Source organism: Rhamphochromis sp. 'chilingali' (genome assembly GCF_963969265.1).
Source record: "Rhamphochromis sp. 'chilingali' genome assembly, chromosome: 12".
NCBI lineage: Eukaryota > Metazoa > Chordata > Actinopteri > Cichliformes > Cichlidae > Rhamphochromis > Rhamphochromis sp. 'chilingali'.
In genome coordinates, this window is record NC_137939.1 from 18,886,940 (window position 1) to 18,910,423 (window position 23,484).

The following is a 23,484-nucleotide window of genomic DNA, read 5'->3' on the forward strand; positions in this document are numbered from 1 at the left end:
AGGGGCTTAGAAGGCCCTGCAAAGGGAGCTGTTTTTTTCCTGTCAGGTAGGTTTATACCTTAAATCCCTGTTAAGCAGTCACACTGAGAGTTTTCTGCCTCTGAGATAAAGCCTGATAACACATAGGAACAAACAGAAATTCGCACGGGCAGTCATGTCAGCTTTTTTGACATTATGCACTTTAATCTGTCAGGAGCTTCCTGAAACAGAAGAGTAAGTTGTGGTGTGAAAAAGTATATGCCCCCTCCTCAGTCCTTATTTTTCCATGTTTGTCACAATCTAATGTTTCAAATCATTAAAAAACTGCAAATATTAGCATACATTCACCCCCCCCCCACCCCCCCACACCCCCCACCCCCGCACGCACGCGCGCACACACACACACACACACACACACACACACACACACACAAAATGCAGTTCCTAAATGAAGGTGTTAATTATTACAGCAAAAAAACTGTAACCAAGCATTGGCAATAACGTTTTTTCCCCCTAATAATAAAAGCCTACATTTATTTTCATTTGTGTTATCTTTGACTAACTTTTAAATTTGTTTGATGATCTGAAACATTTAAGCATGACAAACATACAAAAAACATAACTGGAAGGGGGCAAACACTTTTTCACAGAACTGTAAATGCCAGAAGCAAGCTATTAAATCTGTCTGTAAAAAGGAAGAATGGGGTGGATGGTCATGTCCATACCCTAAATGTCATATTAGACAATGACCATAGAAAATCTTCTTTTAACTGATAGAAATTTGAAGGGAAACATCTAAAAACCCAGGACAAAAAAAACCCATTTTAAATCTTTCAGTTAAAAAATGTAAAACATAAGTAAACCAATTTTTCAGCATCTCTGTGAAAAAGGATGTTTCAATTTTAGAGAAATTGTACAAATGCAAGAAACCAGTACTACATATTATTCATGTCTGTGGGATAAGAGAACTGAAGGAAGAACTAAACTAAAGCAACTGAGAACTAGGTACAATGAGTAATTATTTAAACTGAACTTCAAAATAGCTGGGTAATAGACCCAGGACCATGACACAATGCCATAATTGTAGTAGTAGTAAGCTCCGCATCACAATTATGGCAAAGGTGTAAACCTGATGAGCACCTGGATGAGCACTTCCTTTCCTCAGTGAGAACACTGAAGATGGGTTCTTGCAGCATGCTAGTGACCCAAAACATTCAGTTCAATTCAACTGTAATTATATAGCACCAAATCACAACAACAGTCTCCTCAGGGTGCTTTATATTGTAAGGCAGACCCTACAATAATACATACAGAGAAAAAAACAACAATAATATGATCCCCTATGAGCAAGCACTTTGGCAACAGTGGGAAGGAAAAACTCCCTTTTAACAGGAAGAAACCTCCAGCAGAACCAGGCTCAGGGAGAGGCAGCCATCTGTTGTGACCGGTTGGGGTGAGAGAAGTAAGACAGGATAAAAGAAATGCTGTGGAAGTGAGCCATATATTAATGACAAAAAAGATTCAATGCAGAGAGGTCTATTAACACAAAGTGAGTGAGAAAGGTGACTAAAGAATAATTACTGAATGCATCATGGGAATCCCCCAGCAGCCTATTGCACACCTATTGCAGCATAACTAAGGGAGGATTCAGGGTCACCTGATCCAGCCCTAACTATATGCTTGAGCAAAAAGGAAAATTTTAAGTGTAATCTTAAAAGTAAAGATAATGTCTGTCTCCTGAATCCAAACTGGAAGATGGTTCCACAGGGGAGGGGCCTGAAAACTGAAGGCTCTGCCCCCCATTCTACTTTTAAATACTCTAGGAAACACTGTTAAATGTTCAGTTTCTATGCCATATGTTAAAACAAGATCTAGAGTGTGATTAAAGTGGTGGGTGGGTTCTTTTACATTTTGACAGAAGCCAATTGAGTCTAGTAACAGATTAAATGCCATGTTGAGGCTGTCATTTTTAGCATCTTCATGGATGTTAAAATCACCCACAATAATTATTTTATCTTAGTTAAGCACTAAATCAGATAAAAAGTCTGAGAAATCTGACAGAAACTCTGTGTAAGGCCCAGGTGGATGATAGATTATTACAAATAACTGGTTTCTGAGTTTTGCAGCTGGGGTGGACAAGGCTAAGCATCAGGCTTTCAAATGAATTAAAAGTCTGTCTGGGTATTTGGTTGATTAATAGGTTGGTGTGAAAAATTGCTGCCAAGCCAACCCCTCTGCCTGTGCCTTGAGGATTCTGATAGTTAGAATGCCTCGGGGGTATTAATACATTTAAGCTAATATAATCATCCTGCTGTAACCAGGTTTCTATAAGGCAAAGTAAATCGATTTATTGATCAATTATTAAGTCATGTACCAACAGAGACTTGGTAGAGAGAGACCTAATGTTTAATAATCCACATTTCACTGTTTTACTCTTTGGTGCAGATGTGGATACTGTATTGTTCTTTTTTTATGATTTTTTTTTATGTTTAAGTCATTTTTTGCTGGTTTTGAATTTGATTTTTATCTGTTTGGGAGCTGACACAGTCTCTAAGGGGATGAGGTTTTGGTGGGATAACAGGAGAAGAGAAGCTGCAGAGAGACATGTAAGACTACAACTCTGCTTCCTGGTCCCAACTCTGGATACTCATGTTTTGGTTTAATAAATTTGGCCAGATTTCTATAAATGAGAGCTGCTCCATCCAAAGTGGGATGGATGCCGTCTCTCCTAACAAGACCAGTTTCCTCCAGGAAGTTTTCCAAGTACCTATAAAGCCCACATCATTTTTTGAAGACCACTCAGGTAGCCAGCAATTTAAGGAGGACATACAGCTAAACAAACTACAGAGTCCAACATCGGTGTGATTGCAGCCATTCCCCAACTCTCTGTGAATGGCAAGGCAAGGCAAGGCAAGTTTATTTGTATAGCACAATTCAACAACAAGGTGATTCAAAGTGCTTTACAGAGACATTAGAAACAAGAACAAATAAAAAGCATGATTTAAAATTGATTAAAACAAGCAAATAACCTAACTAACTAATTAACAAACAAACAAACAAACAAACAAACAAAACAGTATATAAAATCAAAACAGATAAAATCAGAACAGTAGATAAAATCAGTAGTTAAATGTAAGTTTTGAAATTTAAGCTTAAAGTGTGGATTTGGTGCTTTATTCAAATGCAGCTGAGAACAGGTGAGTCTTCAACCTGGATTTAAATAAACTGAGTGTTTCAGCTGATCTGAGGCTTTCTGGGAGTTTGTTCCAGATATAAGGAGCATAAAAGCTGAATGCAGCTTCTCCGTGTCTGGTTCTGACTCTGGGAACTGATAAAAGACCGGATCCAGATGACCTGAGGGATCTGGATGGTTCATACTGGGTCAGGAGGTCATTGATGTATTTTGGTCCTAAACCATTCAGAGCTTTATAGGCCAGCATCAGAACTTTAAAGTCTATCCTCTGACGGACAGGCAGCCAGTGTAAGAACCTCAGAGCTGGACTGATGTGGTCCACTTTTTTGGTCTTAGTGAGGACTCGAGCAGCAGAGTTCTGAATGAGCTGTAGTTGTCTGACTGATTTTTTAGGTAGACCTGTAAAGATGCTGTTACAGTAATCAAGCCTACTAAAGATGAATGCATGGACTAGTTTTTCCAGGTCCTGTTGAGACATCAGATCTTTTATCCTTGATATATTCTTGAGGTGATAGTAAGCTGACTTTGTTATTGTCTTAATGTGTTTTTCTAAGTTTAGGTCTGCATCCATCACTACACCCAAATTTCTCGCCTGGTTTGTGGTTTTTAGATGTATAGATTGAAGTTCTCTGGTGACCTGTAATCGTTTTTCTTTGGCGCCAAGGACTATTACCTCAGTTTTGTTTTTGTTTAGCTGGAGAAAATTGTGGCACAACCAGTCATTGATTTCCTCAATGCATTTACCAAGAGCCTGTACAGGGCCTCGGTCTCCTGGTGACATTGTGATATATATTTGTGTGTCATCTGCATAGCTGTGATAGTTTATTTTGTTGTTGTTTATAATCTGTGCCAGTGGGAGCATGTAGATGTTAAACAGAAGGGGTCCCAAGATGGAACCTTGGGGAACTCCACATGTGATACTTGTCTGCTCAGATGTGAAGTTACCTATTGATACAAAGTATTTCCTGTTTTCTACGTATGTTTTGAACCAGTTTAGTACAGTTCCTGAAAGACCTGTCCAGTTCTCCAGTCGTTTGAGTAATATGTTGTGGTCAACTGTATCAAATGCTGCACTGAGATCCAGTAAAACTAGGACTGACATTTTTCCACTGTCTGTATTCAGACATATGTCATTAAACACTTTGGTCAGAGCGGTTTCAGTGCTGTGGTTCTGTCTAAAACCTGACTGGAAGGCATCGTAGCAATTATTCTGTTTTAAGAAGTAACTGAGCTGTTGAGAAACTGCTTTTTCAATGATCTTACTTAAAAACGGGAGATTTGAGATCGGCCTGTAGTTGTTCATTTGTGTCTTGTCAAGATTGTCCTTTTTCAGTATAGGTTTGATTACAGCAGTTTTTAGTGATTCTGGAAACACACCTGATAATAAAGAAAAGTTGACGATCTGTAACAGGTCTGACTCTAAAGTCTTTGAGACCTTTTTGAAAAAACTTGTTGGCAGGACATCTAAACAGCAGGAGGAGGAGTTCAGTTTACCTAAGATGTCCTCCAGGTCTTTGCTGTTAATAGGTTGAAACTGTTTCATGGTGTTTAAACAGTTTTTTGGTGGACACAGTACATATCCTGGATCTGCTGTTGATGTACCAATTGCTTGTCTAATTTTTTGGATTTTTTCAGTGAAGAATTTGGCAAAGTCATTGCAGGCCATGGTCGAATGAAGTGGTACTCATGGCCATTGATTGGTGGTCACTGATCAGTGGTCACTGATCAGTGGTCACTGATCAATGGTCACTGATCAATGGTCACTGATCAATGGTCATGACAATATGCATATTAATGACCATGAAACTGACCTCATGGCCCATTGTTAGTCAGTGGTGCTAGTGTCAGTCATTATGCAAATGTGCTATTTATAAGGTTGGGGAAACCTGCAGTCAGCTGAGACTGCAGAAGTCACTTGGATGAGTGACGAAATGTTTCTTCCACTGAAAACCTTACATCCAGATGATCAGAATCAACTTTTGGGGATCTTCTTACCTGGATGATTGAGCATGCATCAAGACAGTGTAAGGGACTATTTCAGTTACTACTAACATCCCAGACAGCAGCTAACGTTAAAGATCAAGTCACTTGGTTTCATGCTAGTCATTGCAAGAGAATTTCAGAACACCAATCATACCCCAAAGTGGTTAAAAAGAGTACTACATTGATGTTGAGCAAGACATGCTCTACCGCTTTAACCTATGTTGGAACAAAGAGAGAGAGAGAGATGAAAAAACACAATCCTCTAACAAGGGCTCATCAATGGAACACAGACAGCACCTGATTAAACAACAAGTCAGATGTGACCTGAAATGTTCCTCGTGTTTTTCAGTTCTGGTGGCACTGGATGTGACTTTTCTCATAATTTTTTACACGACAGACATTCCCACGACATCACAAACACAGGAAAAGCTGGCATTAATAATTAAGGCATTCCTTCCAGTAAAGTTTTAAACCTTTACCTAGTCTTATGTCAAACATAACGTATGAGAACAGCATACCAATTTCACAACCAAACAAATTACCTCAGAAACCTTTGTATCAGACCCTTATTTTCCTGATGCTGATTACAGCTGTAAGATGCTTTGTGATACTGTCCATACTGTAACATGTGACCTATGTTTGCATCAGCCACTAGATGGCACTGTGTTACTGCAGAGTATGTATTTTACCGGCGAGCAAGAAGCACCGGGAAAAATGGAAAAAGAAAATGAAGTGGGATCGGAGCAGAGACTGGTGTGTGCGTGCATTTAATAAGAAGCTTGGTATAAAGACAAAGATAATACATGGTGTCAGAGTAGCGGTTTTCTAAGCAATCCCTCACCGTCGGACAGCGCAGACATGGAGGCTTATGGCGTTCCCACACCGTGCATGGATTGGGACTCTAGCAACCTGCCCGAGGCATGGCGGCGCTTCAAGCAGCACGCCGAGTTAATGTTCACTGGTCCTCTTTCAGGGAAGGAGGAGGCAGACAAATGCAGCTACCTTCTTCTATGGGTCGGTGAGAAACGACGGGTGGCAATTAATACAATACAAAATACTACATAGCGTGCACTATACAGGTCATCAGATGTTCCAGATGGGCTTTACATCTTCCAACAACTGCTCACACTGTCAAAGCAATACACCAGACAATTACATCCACGCTCTTTGGTTCTGTCCACCAGTGCAGAAGTTTTGGTGCGGGATATGTGAAGACTTATCAAAGTGTCTGAAATGTAAAATTCCATGCTCCCCTTTAGTGTGATTGTTGGGCAAATTGGATGATGTCACTACAGAAACGAAATACAGTCCACATGGTTTTTACTGCCCTATGCATAGCCAAGAAAACGGTCCTTATGACCTGGAAAAATAAAAATAATCTTAATTTTAGCCAATATAGAAACCATCTAATAGATCACATTAGTCTTGAGACAACCTCTGCCACCACATTAGATCAATCCCTCTGGGCTCCTTTGATTGGCTCCATCACCTAGCAGGGGTGGGGGGTCGTGGTTTGATCCCGCCTTCGCCATTGTGGATGATGTGGAGGTAGGGACAGGCTTAGGGCGTCTGGAGAATCCCTAGGGACGTTATTCCTGGAGGGCTTAACCCAGGGGTTGTGGTCATAACCTGGTTAGTTGCTCTTAGAGGGTGTTCTCCTTGTGGCTGCGTGCAGCAGGGCTGGGGGAGGGTCTGTGCTGGCGGACGTAGGTTACTGGCCTGGTAGCCTGGCTGCCCCTGAGTGGATGCCCATGCGTGGGGGCTTGGGGTTCGGGGGTGCTTTGCCTCTGTGCTAGGGCTCTGGCTGGGCCTTGGGGGCTTAGGTCCTTGTTGGTGTGTCGCCGAGGTTGTGGCGGGTGGGTGCACGGAGGCTCAGCCCTGGTGCAGGGGGCCTCTGGCGCATCGGCCCAACTAGGGGGCTCTTCAACTGACAGGGAGTTTGTTCCATCCTTGCAGGAGTCCACTCTGCAGGTGGGGGAGAGTCATAGGAGAGGTGGAGAATAAACTTAACCTGGGTGTCTACTGTCTTGTGCAGTCTGGGAGATGATTGAATGTTAGGGTGGGTACAGTTTCCTCTGCGGTGGGGTCGGGTGGGCTGCCCCGGGTCCTGTGGGGCTGGGGGGTCCTGCTGCCGTAGGCCCCCGATCTGGATGGGCCTGGGCTCCCTTGCCTTGGTGGGTGCCGAAGGATGGGGGTTCCTACTGGGGTCAGCGGGGGAGCTGGCCCCAGGGAGGGTCATCTTGCTCATCCCTTCTTTTCCTCCCCATCCCCGGCTGCCTCCCACTTCCCGCTCCAACACACCCACACAAGTAGGGCCTTGGGGTGCGGGTGTGTCACCAGGGAACAGGGGAGGCATCCCTCCCTCTGTCCCCTTCTGGCCACCTGTGCCTCAATTTTATTCCACAACTTAGACATCCACATTACTCACACTCTCATAACACATACATATAGGGCCTTGAGGGTGGGCACATTAACGGCGTCCAGTGGACGGTCTGTGTATTCAACCCCACCTCGGGCACTGGTGCCCACCTCTCAATTTTAAATTCATCTAGACATTGAGGGTTCTCGGGAGGGGCCGTGCTAACACCTGCTGCTCTCTGGCAGCAACACCATGCTCTCCCACGTTTTAAATGCACCTTAGAACAGCACGCAGCAACACTACACATGAGCGAGAGGAGGGAGGTTTGGGGTCTTCACACACCCCTGTTCTCTGGTGGCCATCGGGGCGGGGGGGCAGGGAGGAGGTGTTGGTCGTCCGATTGGGATCTGCTGCTGCGGAGCCTGGGGCCATCTGCTTGCCTCCACCCCGGGGAAAAGGGTAACATCTCCTGGGTCTAGGTGCCGTTTCCCCCTCCAGGGGCGAGGGTACCTGGACCTGGGGTATAGAGTTTGTTTGAGGAGTGTGATTGTGTGTACAGTGTCCATGTATGTGTATCACTACGTTGGGTGAGTGCTGAGTATTTGTATATGTGTGCATGAGGGTGGTAATGCATGTTTGTGTCTGTGTGTGCCTGTTTGTCTGTGTTTATATGTCAGGTCGGGTCTTACACTCCACCTCTCTGGGAACTCCCAGGCCCTCCAAAGGCCTATCTCCCCTCACCACACTCCCTGCCGGTAACTGATGCCCTCGGGGTCGGTGCGTTGGTGGTTCTTGGTGTCCGGGGCTGGGCGCTCAGCTATGTACCAGCTCACTCCCGGTGACTACTTGGCGGGGCCTGGTGCCTGTTGCCCGGTCAGGCCTCCTCCAGGGCAAAGGGGGCCCTCGGGCCTCCGGCCTCTAAGCCTGCGGCTCGGTTCACTCTGGCACAGTTGGCTGCCGGCAGAGCCGGCGGGCACGCCACTGCAGCCCCCTCTGGCTTCTGCTCCGTGGCTACTGGGTGACCCCTCATCTGGGGCTCTACTCAGCTCTTCCCAGGAGGGTGGCACTGATGCCCCTCCGGTGGTCCTCCTTGGGTTCTCGCACTATGGGGCCTCTAGATGTCTGCAGCCTGGATCTCCTCCATGCCTGCTTCATGCCCTGGGAGACAGGGCTATGGCTCTCTACATCCTCTAGCAGACCATTATATGGGGAAACCTTTTGAATACAAGCGCAGTGATCCACACAGGTGTGCACACGGGTGTTCACTGTTCATAGACATAAACTACACCTTTAGTGGCTGCTATTTCCAAGCACATTGTGCGCTGTCGGTCCTGCTTGCTACACAACAACATTCAATATTTAGTATTTACTGCTGTTTACACTTAGTCAAGTCAAGTCAAGTCAAGTTGGCTTTATTGTCACTTCAACCATATACAGTTTAACAGTACACAGTGAGGCGAAACAACGTTCCTCCAGGAACCAAGGTGGTACATGCAACATAAATTTACAACATAAATTAACAGAAAACACTAAACTAGCTAACTAAGAGGCCTAGTTAGCTGGCTAGCAGAGACAAGACAGACTGACCTAACATAAATTACAACATAAATTAACAAAGAAAAAACTATCTAACTATCTAAGGAAGACTTTTTTTTTGTTATCAGACAGCAGACAACAAAGTGCACGTGCAAATGTGCAAACAAAGAAGAGAAAACAAGCACACAAAAAAAGAGAGCAACATACTAAACACAACACCATCACGTTAATCTAGCTAAGTTTTTCTCTCAACAGGTGATCCAGGAGATTTTTTTTCTCTTCTTTCTCTTTTTAAGTGCCCTTTCTCACTGTCCCTCTTCCCTTCTGTTTTTCTTTTCTTTCATCTTTTTTTCTCCCTTCCCTATCCCTCTGTCACGACCTGCGGGATCGGCAAGGCGCTGATCAGCATCTCTCCACTCCTAGCCCCCCTTCTCTTCTCTTTTTCCTCTCTCTCTCCCTCTCCCCTGTTTTGCCGGGGCGGAACTCATGGCGGGTTCACGCCCTCAGTCCACGCCTTCCCGGATCGTGCACACCTGGGCCTCATCAGACCAGCTGGTATATTAGAAGGAGGAGATCAGCTGTTCAACGCTGGATTGTTGTGAAGGCTCTTGTCAGTCTTGTTCCTAGATTCCCCGGACCCGTCCCCGTGTTTCCCCGTGTGGAGTGTGGAAGGAGTGACAGGTCGCTAGCGGAGTAGAGAGAGGCTGTTCTGAGCGCGTGTGTGATTTCCCCGTTTTCTCTGGAGCCCTGGACCCCTGCCCCTCACATCTTGTAAATAGCACTAACCTCGCACTGTCTGTACATACACTTGGTGAAAATCTGTAATAAACAATCTCTGTTTGAACGCTACCCAGGAGTCCTGCGAGTGGATCCTCTAAGTAACCCGTGACACCCTCAGTCATGTCGGTCCCGTCTGTAACAACTGAAAATAAAATAAAATAAATAATAACAACAAAGGTTGATCAAATGGACAAATACGGCAAGGCCGTGATGATCCATTTGGCAAAGTAAATCCATTGGGTATCCTTGTTGGTCTTCAGACAACCATTCTGACGACTGAAGAACCCAAAAAAAAAAGAGAAAGGGGATGTCTACAACACATGGACCCTTACCGCAGACAACTCCCAAAAGCTTCAAACGTACTACGATAAGTACACTGATTAATAATAATAATATATCACGCCATCGGCCCCTCTGGCCAACACCAGTTGGTGGTAGGGTAAAGTGTCTTGCCCAAGGACACAACGACCAGGACAGAGAGCCCGGGGATCAAACTGGCGACCTTCTGGTTACAGATATGCTTCCCAACCCCCCTGAGCCACGGTCGCCCGTGATTACATCACACCGAAAGCTAACCTAATCTACACCAGATATAAGTTCCATGAAAAGATGCAGGGTGAAAATGAGGCATTTGAATAGTTTATTACAGAACTGAAACTGCTTGCTAAAGACTGTGGGTACCCAAATACAGATGAAATGGTCAGGGATTGCATCGTATTTGCCACTAACTCGCCACACGTCTGAGAAAAGCTACTCAGCCAAGGCGCAGAGCTCACGCTAGAGAAAGCTATAGATATAGCATTATCACACAAGCTAGCAAAGCAACAGCTAAAATCTATGGGCCACTCCAGGGGCCAGGAAACTGTGCACGCCATTGGCAGGAAACCGCACAGACAAGAAAATCAAAAGAACACGCTAATGACACACTAAAAACGTGCAGTTATTGTGCCGGACAACACAGTAATAAAGACATCTTCCCAGCAAAAGGAAAACAATGTGCAAAATGCAAGAAAATGAACCATTTCGCAAGAACATGCAGGTCAAAACTCCCTTTGCAGACAAATACCCACCCCAAATCAGTACACACTGTGAGAGCGAACATATAAGTGACAAATGAGGACACAGATGAGGAGCAAGACTGTTTCTACATTGATAGCATCACCATAGAAAATGAAGGAAGAAATGATGAGCAAGCATATGCAGACATGCAACTTGGTTTCCCCCCACAGGCAGTGAGGTTTAAAGTTGACACTGGGGCACAAGCGAACACAATTCCAGCCAACATGTTCCAGACACTCTTCCCACATGTGACACTGAAGCCTGTCTCACACAAGCTCACAGATTACGGGGGACACTCAGCGTGGTAGGGAAATGTCAGCTAAAATGCAAAGACAAAACCCGCACGTTCGAATTCCATGTTGTTAACACAAGCGCCCCACCTGTATTAGCAATGAAAGCTTGCCGTGACCTAAACCTGGTCAGGATCGTGATGGCAGTGATGGAGGAAAGAGACAAGACAGCTAACAGTTCGCAGGCAATACTAGACAAGTATGCTGACATATTTAAAGGGATAGGAGAATTTCCTGGTGAATGCAGTTTCCATGTAAACCCAGACGTCGCACCCACAGTCAACTCACCTCGTTGGATTCCCATCGCTCTGCGAGCCCGACTCAAAGACAAGCTCGACAGCATGGAAATGAATCAAATAATATGCAAGGTCACAGGTCCTACGGACTGGGTGAATGCACTTGTTGTCGTGGAAAAACCCAAGACAGGCAGACTCAGAGTATGTCTGGACCCCAGACCCCTCAACAAGGCTATACAAAGACCCCATTACCCTCTACCCACCTTGGAGTATGTCACCACAAAACTTGCTGGGGCCAAGTATTTTAGTGTTTTGGACGCCAGATCAGGCTACTGGGCCATTAAGCTAAGCCACAAATCATCTCAGTTAACCACATTTAATACTGTGTTTGGCAGGTACCGCTTCCTCAGGCTGCCATTCGGCATAATCTCAGCCCAGGATGAGTTCCAGCAATGCGTGGATGAGACCTACCAGGGCCTGAGGGGCGTGGCAGCCATAGTGGACAACGTGTTGGTCTTTGGAGGAACCAAACAGGAGCATGACGACAACCTGAGGGCCATGCTGCAGCGCGTGAGAGAGAGTGGTGTAAAACTGAAACACGGACAAGTGCATCATCTGCGTCAAAGAGGTCAGTTATTTCGGTCACCCATTGCCACATGAAGGACTATAACCAGATCTAAAAAAAGTAAAAGCAGACCAAGACATGGCGCCCCCACAGAACAGGGCATAACTGGAAACAGTGCTGGAGATGGTTAATTATTTAGCAAGATTTGCCCCACACCTGTCAGAGTTAAACGCACCGCTCCGCCAGCTGTTAAAGCAGGACAGTGAGTTTGTATGGGACAAGAACCATGACAGATCCTTTCAACAAATGAAGGAGCTGATCACTAGAGAGTTCTCTCCTTCTTCAACCCCAAGAAAGCGCTATGACTCCAGGTCGACGCATCCTCGGTGCTGTGATGCTTGTAGGACGGCAAGCCAGTCGCCTACGCATCCAAGTCTCTTAACAGCACCGAGCAGAACTATGCCTGTGGCGGAGGTGTGGTCCCGGGTGCGGCTGCAGGGGAGGAGTGGTGCAGTGGGCTCAACGGGGTGGTGCTGGAGATGCCGGTGAGAACAGCTGATGGCGATTTGGACTGATAATGGTTTCCTTCCCTTTTTATAGTGAGACGGAGAGGAGCGGAGACAGAGGGAACTCAGCTGGGACCGACAGCTGTCAGACTGTGTTCAGTCATAACCTGGGAAAATTGTAAATAAATGTGGAACCTGGTGATAAAGACCTGTGTGTGTGTGTACCTGTGTATAGTGTATTTCACAATGCCCAAATAGAAAAGGAGCTGTATGCTGTTCTCTTTGGCCGCAAGCGGTTCCACGAGTACATGTACGGTCGACATGTGTCCATTGAATCGGACCACAAGCCACTAGAGTCCATACTCAAAAAAAACACTAGCATCAACACCACCATGGCTACAGAGGATGATACTACAGCTGCAAAAGTACAACATCAGCATCATCCACAAGCCAGGGAAAGATCCCGGTAGCCGACACGCTCTCCCGGAAATCCATAGTTCCACGATAAATCACTATGTGACGGAATGGATGAGCAGAGCTACACAGTCCACAGCAACATGCCTGTCAGTGATCAGAGACTCTCAGAGATAAGAAACGAAACAGGCCAGGACCCTCAGCTCAACACTCTGAGAAGGACCACATTGAGTGGATGGCCGGATAAAAGGTCTCAATGTCCGCCTGACATCCAGGAGTTTTGGAACCACAGGGATGAGATCTCACTGATAGATGGGATCATGTTTAAAGGAGAGAAAATGATCATCCCAAAAAGGCTCAGAAAGGACATGATAGATCGGATTCATCCAGCCATATGGGCATAGAAAAGAGTAAAAACAGAGCTAGAGACCTTCTGTTTTGGCCAGGCATGGGAAAGCAGAGAGACAAACTGCTAACCCCAAGGAACCCCTGCTGTCACATGCAATACCAGAAAGACCGTGGCAGGTTATAGCAACCGATCTGTTTACTTGGAACTCGGAAGACTACATCATCATTGTAGATTACTATAGTAGATTCTTCGAGTTGGAAAGACTGCACAGCTGCACTGCAGAAGCAGTGATCCACAAACTAAAGTCAGCCATGGCCAGGGTATGGTATTCCAAAGTCAGTGATTAGTGACAACAGCCCGTGCTATGCTTCAAGTAAGTTCCAACAGTTCGCAAAGTCATGGAGTTTCACCCACACCACTACTAGCCCCCATTACCCACAGAGCAACGGCCTAGCCGAAAAGACTGTCCAGACAGCAAAAAAACTACTGGACAAGGCCAAAGCTGAACATAAGGATCCCTACTTGAGCCTATTAGAATACCAGAACACCCCCGTGGACAACTTAAAGTCGCCTGCACGGCTACTCATGAGCCAGAGACTCCGCTCCATCCTCCCTGCAACACCAAAACAGTTGGAACTACAAGTAGTTTGCCAGCAAACCGTGCGTGAGAGGAGAGAAGTCTGCCAACAGCGCCAGCAGACTTATTTCAACAGAGCAGCCCAACCTCTGCCTCAACTATATCCTGGCACACCGGTCCGGTTCCATCAACAAGATGGTTCCTGGAACCAGCTGTGGTCACGAGTTGTGCAGACACGTCCAGAAGCTACAACATAACCACAGATACAGGACAAGTTTATCACCTCCTCGAAGGCAGAAACAGCGTAGGAGGTGAGGAGTTCATTCAATCGACAGTCAACAGCAATGACAGCGCTGTGGTTTCTCAGCCCCCGCCTGTGGAGCCCCCTGATAAAGACATTACAACACCCGGATACATGACTCAATATGGGCGTGTTACTAAACCAAGACAGGTCTTGGACCTGTAATATTGTAAAGGGTGCAGGCAGATTGCTGCCCTAAAAAAAAACAAAAAAACAGCTGTTCACATGTTTGTTGTTCCAATGATGTCACTAAATGCATCTGTTTATTATGGTAATGATGTAGCCAGTATTGAGCCGAATGCTATGTTATTAATGGATGTTGCTCAGGATGTTTATTCCCGTAATTTCAGTTGCCTGACAAATTTTAAAAGCCTGAGTTGCTTTATTGTTTTGTTCTTCTTCTTTTTTTTAAAGAAGGGAGATGTAACATGTGACCTATGTTTGCATCAGCCACTAGATGGCACTGTGTTGCTGCAGAGTATGTATTTTACCAGTGAGCAAGAAGCACTGGGAAAAATGGAAAAAGAAAATAAAGTGGAATCGGTGTGTGCGTGCATTTAATAAGAAGCTTGGTATAAAGACAAAGATAATACACATACAAATTCTGGCACGTCGACTAAAATTCCTGAGTTTTGTGATCATTTTATTCCATCAAATGACTGTACAAGGCCTACACCACCCTTGAAATCTCCAAAATTGGTGTTATTCCTTAAGAGCTAAATGTAACAGATTGTGTTGTATCTCCCTGGAGCAAATGCTGTTTGTAAATAAATGGTACCGGGTCCATAGCCCAGGTGTTGGGGACCGCTGCTCTAATGTATATATAAATGTTATGTCAGTTGTTCTTTGGGGTGTCCCTGAGGAGTATAAAAGGTAAATTCCAACAGGACTTAACACAGGACATATCATTACTTCAATTCATAGGACCCACTCTAGAAAACCAACACAAATAATAAGTGGATCAGTTGCATCTATTACAGCCATTAATGATTTACAAAATTTTCTACAGTTTTCACTGAAAACTCTCTCTAGGGACAACAAATACATGCACCTAGGCCTATGTCATGACAAAATAGAATGGAACTTCTTATGTGTTCTTATGTGTTCCATATTTATTCCTAACAAGTTAGGGGTTACTGCAGCTGATGGGTTATTTACAGAAGAACTCTCTAATTTGAAACATTGGCTAATGAACCTGAAGAGAACGTTGGCACAGAGACTTCTGTCTGAGTGGCTGACTAACAAAATTTTTCAAATGAAAACAAAACACTTTGTTGGTCCCTCTGATCACAAGAGTCATTCTAGCTTTGGCTCTCCTAACGTAGAGTGGATGCTGTGTAATCCCCTGTATTAGAGGCCTGTTTGTTAGAACAACTGATAAATTCGTCTTTCATCAAGTGGCTTCTTTACCTGAAAAACAGCCTGCCTCTGAATTAACAATCCTGATATAAATCGTATACCTAACTGGTTACCTCCCTATCATGATTTTATAAATACACATTCCTTAAACAGTGAATAAAGTGAAGATATATATAATTTTAAATGTTTTTAGTTTTTAACTTGTAGAATGCCTACAAAACAGCTAAGGCTGTTTCATTTTCAAATTCATGATGTGTTTGCTTAAAATCCAGATCTGTAAGCACCGATGTTTTAGAAAGTTTTTATTATTATTATAGATATCTGTTATTGAGTTTTATTGATACCCATTAAAAATACTTGGTATGTGACAGGAACTTTCTTGAACAAAGGAAGCATGTGTGAAAATTAGAAAGAATGGGTCTAAAAAGTGCCAGCAAGCTGTATTCCGGCATCATTAATATCGGCAGGTACCTATATGACTGAGAAAATTACTCAGTAATAAGTAAGCTTTTATCAACACAAGTATAAAGGAGCTGCTTATTATTTTCTGCATTAATGCTGTTATGACAACTTTTCCATGCATACTGATCCCTTTGTAAAGGTTTTGTTCAGTGAATGTCAGAATGAATTAGTTTATTAAATGTTTGCTCAAAAGTTATTTTGTTTTTCCATGGCATACAGTGGCAGTGAAGGACAACTAGTAATTGTAGTTTGCCAGCATAATTTGTGAAAATAGGACCACTAAGCTCAAAGGGAAAAGCATAAGGAACTCTACCCAGGAAAAGTATTTAAAAGTTATTCTTGTTAGTTAATCTGAAGTAGTAGGACTCACTCTGGCCGTACTGACTGTACTGATAGCCGGCAGCAGCCACAGATGGGTCCATGCTGTAGCTGGTGGTGCTGTATGTGGGGGGACAGTAAGACTGGGAAGAGGGAAGGCTGTCCACCGTCTTAATGGAGGCCTCAGCTGAACGCTGGCTGCAGCTGGCTGAAATACTGTTGGATGAAGTAGAGTCCAGAGTGCTGTGGAGAGGTGAGATTGGGAAATCGTGCTGTGTTTGTGAGGACACACCACTGGAGTTACTCAGGATGCTCATAACCTGCAAATAAAGAGAAGATGCATCAGAATTTACCACAGGCAACAGAGCAAAATATCTTGAGGACCACTAGCTTATGCATAAGAATAATTCTCAATCATCCTGATGAATACCTAAGCTTTAATTTGTTACCACCAAAAGGTTATTGGTTCTCACAAGATATGCTGTCACATGATTTGTCAAAGTTCTTTCTCTCTGCAGGTCACAGAAAAAGGCACAAAATACAGTTTATAAAGTTGCATGTTCAGTGTGGTTTTATTATTAGCTTATGCAGCCAAAGGACCTGTAAGCTCACACCATGGCGAGGCCTCTTTCATCTCATCCATCCACAGTTCACAAGAACAGCTATTCCTCTTAGACCATTTGTCAGAATTTAATTAAACTTATAATCAATGATCACATAATAGATCTACATCCAAAATATCCTCAAGGTCAAGGGCATTTTTCCATTTTCATAGCATGATGTCCATCCACAATAAAAGCAAATTCTTGTCCCTGATGTAGTGAACAATATTAAAAAGCATCACATCTTTGCTTTTTGCAAATGATCATAGTTTCTCTCAATATCTGCACAGGGAGGAAGACCCTGGAGCACTCATATCCAGTTTGACCTTCCCATATTTCTCATAAGTTGCAGACATGTTTCAGAGCATAGATAGAAAGTATCTGAATAGGATTACACAGATATACAGTGGTTAGCACTGTCACCTCACCACAAGAAGGCCCTGAGTTAATACATAGTAAATACATTTAGACATTGTTCTCTGGAGGGGCTGTGCTGATACCAGCTGCTTTCTGGCAGAGATTATCATGCCCCTTCCATGTTTTAAATGCACTTTAGAACAGAAAGCTGCAACACCACATACGAGCGGCCGGAGTGAGATATGGGGTTTTCACACTCCTGGGGCCTGTTCTTCGTACCTCGCTAAGTAAGTTAGCTGGATTAGATTGTTGACGATTTCGCGTGATCTTTGATCGTTCGGTTCCCCGAAGCTCATCCGGGACTTGCTGTCATAGCAACAGAGCCGTAAGCGTAAACCTGCTCGGGAGCAGGTTTACTTTATGTAAACAGGATTAGATCGCGGCCACGCAGGTATGTCCGCTTCATTTATACGAAAGCAACAGCGATATTTTTCCACTGTTTCACCATAAATAAATATTATCAATGTAACTAAAGATAATGCAGCACTTGATCCTTTTATTGATGTCACACAGATACATACAGGTCATTTCCTAAAAAAGGGAAATGAACTATTAACATTCTATTACATGTATGTGATTATTACAGATGTAATTCATATTTCAGAGTAGTAATTGTAAATTACTTCGTGTAATCAAGATGAGAGACCACGGCTATAAAAGCGAAGGTGGATTTGGGAAGCCTGTCGCAGCCATGTCCTGTCCGTATACGCGACCAACCCATTGCGGAAGGTGCAAGATTGATAAGGAGAGTCCTCAGAATTCAGCGTATATTGCGGGATAGACAGGATCCTTTAGCTCAGCGCGACAGTGTGCTCATAGAGAGATATCGATATTCCCGTGAGGGTATTATTTACTTAACCAACTTGTTGACGAGGGGGTGCAGGACCACCACCTGTCTTTTTTTCCTCTGCCCTTTTCTTGGTTGCTGTTATGAACAAACTAACAGAGTATTACAGGCCAGTATTACCTTGCCAAGAGACGCAAAGCAATCCAAGAGATAAATATTACCATTCTGTAGAATACTCCTGTATTCCACTTTTACTTGTTCCCATGTTCTTGTGGGTCCTGTTGTGGCTCTAATGTGAAAGGGGATATAATATAACATATTATAATATAATATAATGCCATATGATATTGGACAATATAGTGTCATATGATAGATCTACCCTACCGCCTACTGGTGTTGGCCAGAGGGGCCGATGGCGCGATATGGCAGCCTGGCTACAACCGTAGCTGCCTCCACCAGTGTGTGAATGTGGGAGTGAATGAATAGTGGTATCGTAAAGCGCTTTGGGTGCCTTGGAAAGCGCTATATAAATCCAATCCATTATTATTATTATTATTAAATTACCTACGAGTTTGGTTTGTCAGCAACTTTCTGCCAGCCCTCTCTCCTTGCTTTTGCAGCCTTTGCAGTGTTCTCTTGCGTTTTAATTAAACTCTGAAACTCCTGAAATCCCTCACTCATGAGTTCTTGCTCTGCTGCCGGAAAATACCGAGCACGCCCCTTCGACATTTTCGCCGACCAATCAGCGGGTTGCCGATCAATGTTTCTACTATCGATGCGTAGCCCCTTTTACGACACCCAGTGATGTCACATTCCTGCGTCCAGCTGTACTAATCGTCAACAGCAGGTGTGTTCGGGGAACCGGATTAGCGAGCTCACGGTTAGCGCGATGGTTTGGTCTTGGATGTGTCATTTGATTTTGGATGTAGTAAGCGACGTACGAAGAACAGGCCCCTGTTCTCTGTTCGCCATCTGGGGTGGGGGGCCAGGAGGAGGAGTTGGCAGTCTGATCGGGGTCTGGAATGCTGGGCTTCCCTGCTGCTGCCCGACCGGGGGCAGTCTGCTTTAGGGCTGGGTATCATCACTGATTTCTAGAGTTGATTCGATTCAATTTGATCCACGATTCGATTCAATCCACGATTCGATTCGATACAATTTGAATTGGGGAAATTTTGCCCCAGACAGTCATAAATATTATAATCCTGATCATTTTTCAGTACATATCCATATTTTTATATCAATAAAAACAAAGCTGACACTTGTGAGACTTTATCAAAGGTGTAAGCATCACAGCAGATGCCTTTGTGTCAAAGTAACTGAGCATAAAACACAGAAAAACATGAGGGAGATTTTCCTGGCCTAGCTTTTTATGGCAGATAACCACCTTAAAAATATTGCAGTAGAACAAAAACGTTCTGCAGTAGAACAAAAACTGAAGAAAACCGTGAATCATCATATAAACATTACCTGATGCTGCTGAAGTGAAGCAGACCCAAGTTACAGTGGTTTAATTAGAGACACAGCTAAGTGTTTTGCAATTTTGCATAATTATAAAAAGTTTAAATTTCTTCAGTATTGAACAGTAGAAAAGAGAGTTTCTTGTCGGAAGTCAGTGGCTGACAGCACTGTACATAACAGTAGACTGGTGGGTAATAAGCAAGGAATAATGCAGAAAACAGAGATTTTTAGATGGGAAACTGTTCTTGAAGTACACTGAGAGAGAGCAAGAGAGAGAGAGCTGTGCATGAAGTGTCATTTTATCGTGGTGGAAGCAAAACAGCAAAAGTAAGAGGGAATTCATGACGAGGTTTATGTGAAGCGAAATGTGAAGCGAAGTGTGAAGAGTAGTTTGGACTTCTTTGGTGCTGGTCAAATTTGACTGGAGAGTGATGAAACCTGCAGCATCAGAATCTAAACAGTTGAAACAGTAAATGAGAGCAGGTAAACAGATTCCAAAAAAAGATGTAAACAAATTACGGACCCGACACATCAGAATCTGCAAGCTGTCTGCTTTCAGCCCCGATGTCCATGTACGTGCCATCAGGTGAGAAAGCCAACATCTCACTGATTCTGATGCGTCTGGTCTGTGCTTTGTGTTTACATATTTTTGTGGAATCTGTTTACCTGCTCTCATTTACTGTTTCAACTGTTTGGTGGTTGTCGAAATTTTGTGAAGTTTTAACCTGAGATTCTGGCGTTTCGGGCAAAATAAATTTATATTTGAAAATTGATTCAGGATTTTAATGAATCAATATTACGCTATTCAAGCTAGAATTGATTTTTAATAAGAAAATCGATAATCAAAACCCACCCCTAGTCTGCTTGTCTCCACCTGGACCTGGGGGGTATAAAATATGTTTGGGGAGTGTGAGTGCGTATACAGTGTTCATTTCTGTTTTTCTCCATATTGGACGACTATTGACTGTTGACTATTTGTATATGTATGTATGAGGGTGGGAAGGCATGTTTGTGTCTGTGTTTGCCTGTTTATGTCTTTGTGTCAGGTCGGGTCTTAAACTCCACTTCTCTGGGAACATCTCAGGCCCCCTCAGGTGTGTCACCCCCCACCTGGCTGATGTCCCCACTTGTCGGGTGCGTTAGTGGTTCTCGGTGTCCAGGTCTGGGTGGTGGAGTGTGTACTGGCTCACTCCCGGCGGCTTCTTGGCGGTGCCTGGTGCCCGTGGCTCAGTCGGGCCCCTTCTGGGGGTGGGGGACCCTCGGATCTTGGGTCTCTGGCCCCGGGGGCTCTGCAGGCTCCACCATGTTTCAGGCTCCACTGAAACACGGTGGAGTCTGTCACCGCAGCCCCCTGTGGCTTCTGCACCGTACCTGCTGGGTGACCCACCTCAGCTCTTCTCTAGGGTGGTGGTGCGGCTGCCCCTCCAGTTTTCATCCTTGGGCTCTCGTGCCTCCAGATGTCTGGTTTCTGGATCTCCTCCATGTGTGCTTCACCCGTGTGCACGGATGTTCACAGACACACACTATTTTCCTTGGCTGCTGCCTCTAAGCATATCGAGCATTGTTCGTCTTGTGTGCCTCTCAGCATTCAATATTTATTATTCACTGTTATTTATAGGTTGTTGCTGTGGTTTCCCTACTGTGTTTTCTTATTTTTCTTGTTTTCTTTTTTCCAGCAGATTATGATTTTTAGTGTCTTTTCTCTCTGTCTCTCTTCCCCTCTGTTTTTCTTTCTCTCTCCTTTTCTTGAACTTCCATCTACGTCTTTTTCTTGCCTACCCCCTGGTCCTGTCTGTTCCAATTGTAATAACTTAAAAGTTTGAAAAAAATATGTTTTTAAATAAATCAATAAATCAGTCAATTAATGATAAAGATCAATTAAGTGGACCAGTATGGCAAAGCCTTAATGATCTACTTGGGAAAATCAAATCTGTTGGGGATTTTTATTGGGCTTTAGACAATAATTCTGATTGCTACTGCCAGACGGGACAGGCAAAAAAGAAGAAAAGAAAAGAAATGTCGGTACAGATACTATATTGGAATAAGATTATTCATTATATTGTTTCTCCACTGAAGAACACTGAGAAATTTGACTTTGTGAACATCACACCAGTTTTATGTCATGGTAATTGTTCTAGCCAAAGAACAACTATTTTATGCTACATGTACACTCATTCATGCTTTACTATAACGCACCACTTACTGTCAGGTTGAATGTTTGTTGTGAGCAGATATAGCAATTGCGATTAAGGCTAGTGTTGCTTGTGTTGATAATATCTAACACAGTCTTCCTTTGAATCTTAGTCAGGAAGTATTTGCAAAGCATTTCAAGAGTATCAGTATGCATTCAAATATCTGATGCAATCAGAGGTAATTATGCCATTTTACTAATCAATATTTTTTGTTAGGCCAAGCATCTTCAAAATCCCAACTCCCCCATCAGTTAAAAAACAAATCAAATTAAATTTCACACTGTTAGCCTTTGCAGTAATTTCCATAGCTTAGTACTGCAAAATCAACAGTAAAAAACTCTAAAGGATGTTAGCAGTTTAGTACTGTAATTTGCATGTAATTGTGGGAAAATTCCATGAGATTACATTATTTTTATGGTAACTCACCGTACTCATGGAAACAGCTGTAAAATACAGCAAATGTAACAATTGGTGATGTTACTGAGATTATACTATTACACCATCCGGATTTCTGTTGTTTTCTACTGTAGATCTAAGAGTAATTACTTAAATCCTCATTCAGAGTGTATTACTATAAAATGTGATTCACTGTGAAAGTAGTATATCATATAAACTACAATATACAGCATAATTTTTTAACTTAAGGAGTAAGTTGCAGCCACACTAAAATTAAATTCCTTGAGCTGAATGGAACCTCATATATTAATAAATGTATTTGTTTATTCAAACAATGTGAAACATTATTAATACTGTAAGGTTAGTATTGTGATAGAGTCGAGTATATTTTAATTATACTTTTGTAGACATTATGACATTATGCTAGTACAATTATGGTGAACAGAAAGTACATCTAAAAGTTAATTTCAAGAATACTGTTATGTACTAAAACGGGGGCCAATATAGTGCCAAGAAGCATTATTAGTATACGTACTAGTTAAGGTATACTTGGGAAATATAATTGAAGTATACTTATTTTTTGTATGGCCAGCAACAAAAACTAATGGCTACATTTAGAGTAATGTTTAAAAATGACTTCATTTAGCAGGGTGTTCCTTTTTTTCTCTTCTTATTCTTTCTTATACTGGACCTTCATTTGTTTTGTATAAGGTGGTACTTTTTAAGACACCTCTGCCTAACTACAGTGAACTAACCTAATAATATGCTCTGGTCGTCATTTTACACAAGTTAAGGTGTCACATCCATGAAACCTACACCACTAACCAGCATCAGTCCTACAACTTCACTCTCAAAATTAATAAATCCTGGGACAAGCAGAAACTGTATTTTTAGCAGTGCATTTTGTTGCAGGCCAGACTGCTATTAAATGCACTCTCCTAAAGAAATAATTCCTTTGTAGCACCACTTCGTCTTGGTTCAGAAGAGATGTCCTGGATATACGTGATAATGTAACACATTATCACAGTTTAGCGCGTTGGGTTGTGTTTTTAAAGCGATTGTTACGTTTTTAAAGCTTTTTAATGCGACAGGTGCGATAGCCGACACCACACCTTCACCTGACGTACAACGTGACGTATGACGCACACGTCAGGTATTCACTTTCTAAACAACAATGGGGATAGAAAATATTGCTCGAGGTGGTTAATGCGCCTTTTGCTGGTTGCCAACCACCATTAAATAACAACAAGAAGAAAATATTGATCTGCTTCTCTTAGTTTTGCACGTTTAAGCCGCAATTCAGACTCAAACAAAGCTGCAAGGCAGGAGAACAACATGACCATCAACTATTCTGTGCCACAGATCC

General features: G+C 43.3%; 1 protein-coding gene across 3 annotated transcripts in view; it reads right to left on the reverse strand.

The window, feature by feature from the left end:
- The window catches only part of LOC308406966 (paired box protein Pax-7-like), a 142,780-nt gene that overhangs the window by 50,976 nt on the left and 68,320 nt on the right, over positions 1-23,484 (reverse strand). For all 3 annotated transcript variants that reach the window (XM_080898307.1, XM_080898309.1, XM_080898308.1), the window contains exon 8: positions 16,319-16,586. In XM_080898307.1, the coding sequence (XP_080754433.1) occupies positions 16,319-16,586 (268 nt within the window). The remainder of the gene's footprint in view (positions 1-16,318; positions 16,587-23,484) is intronic.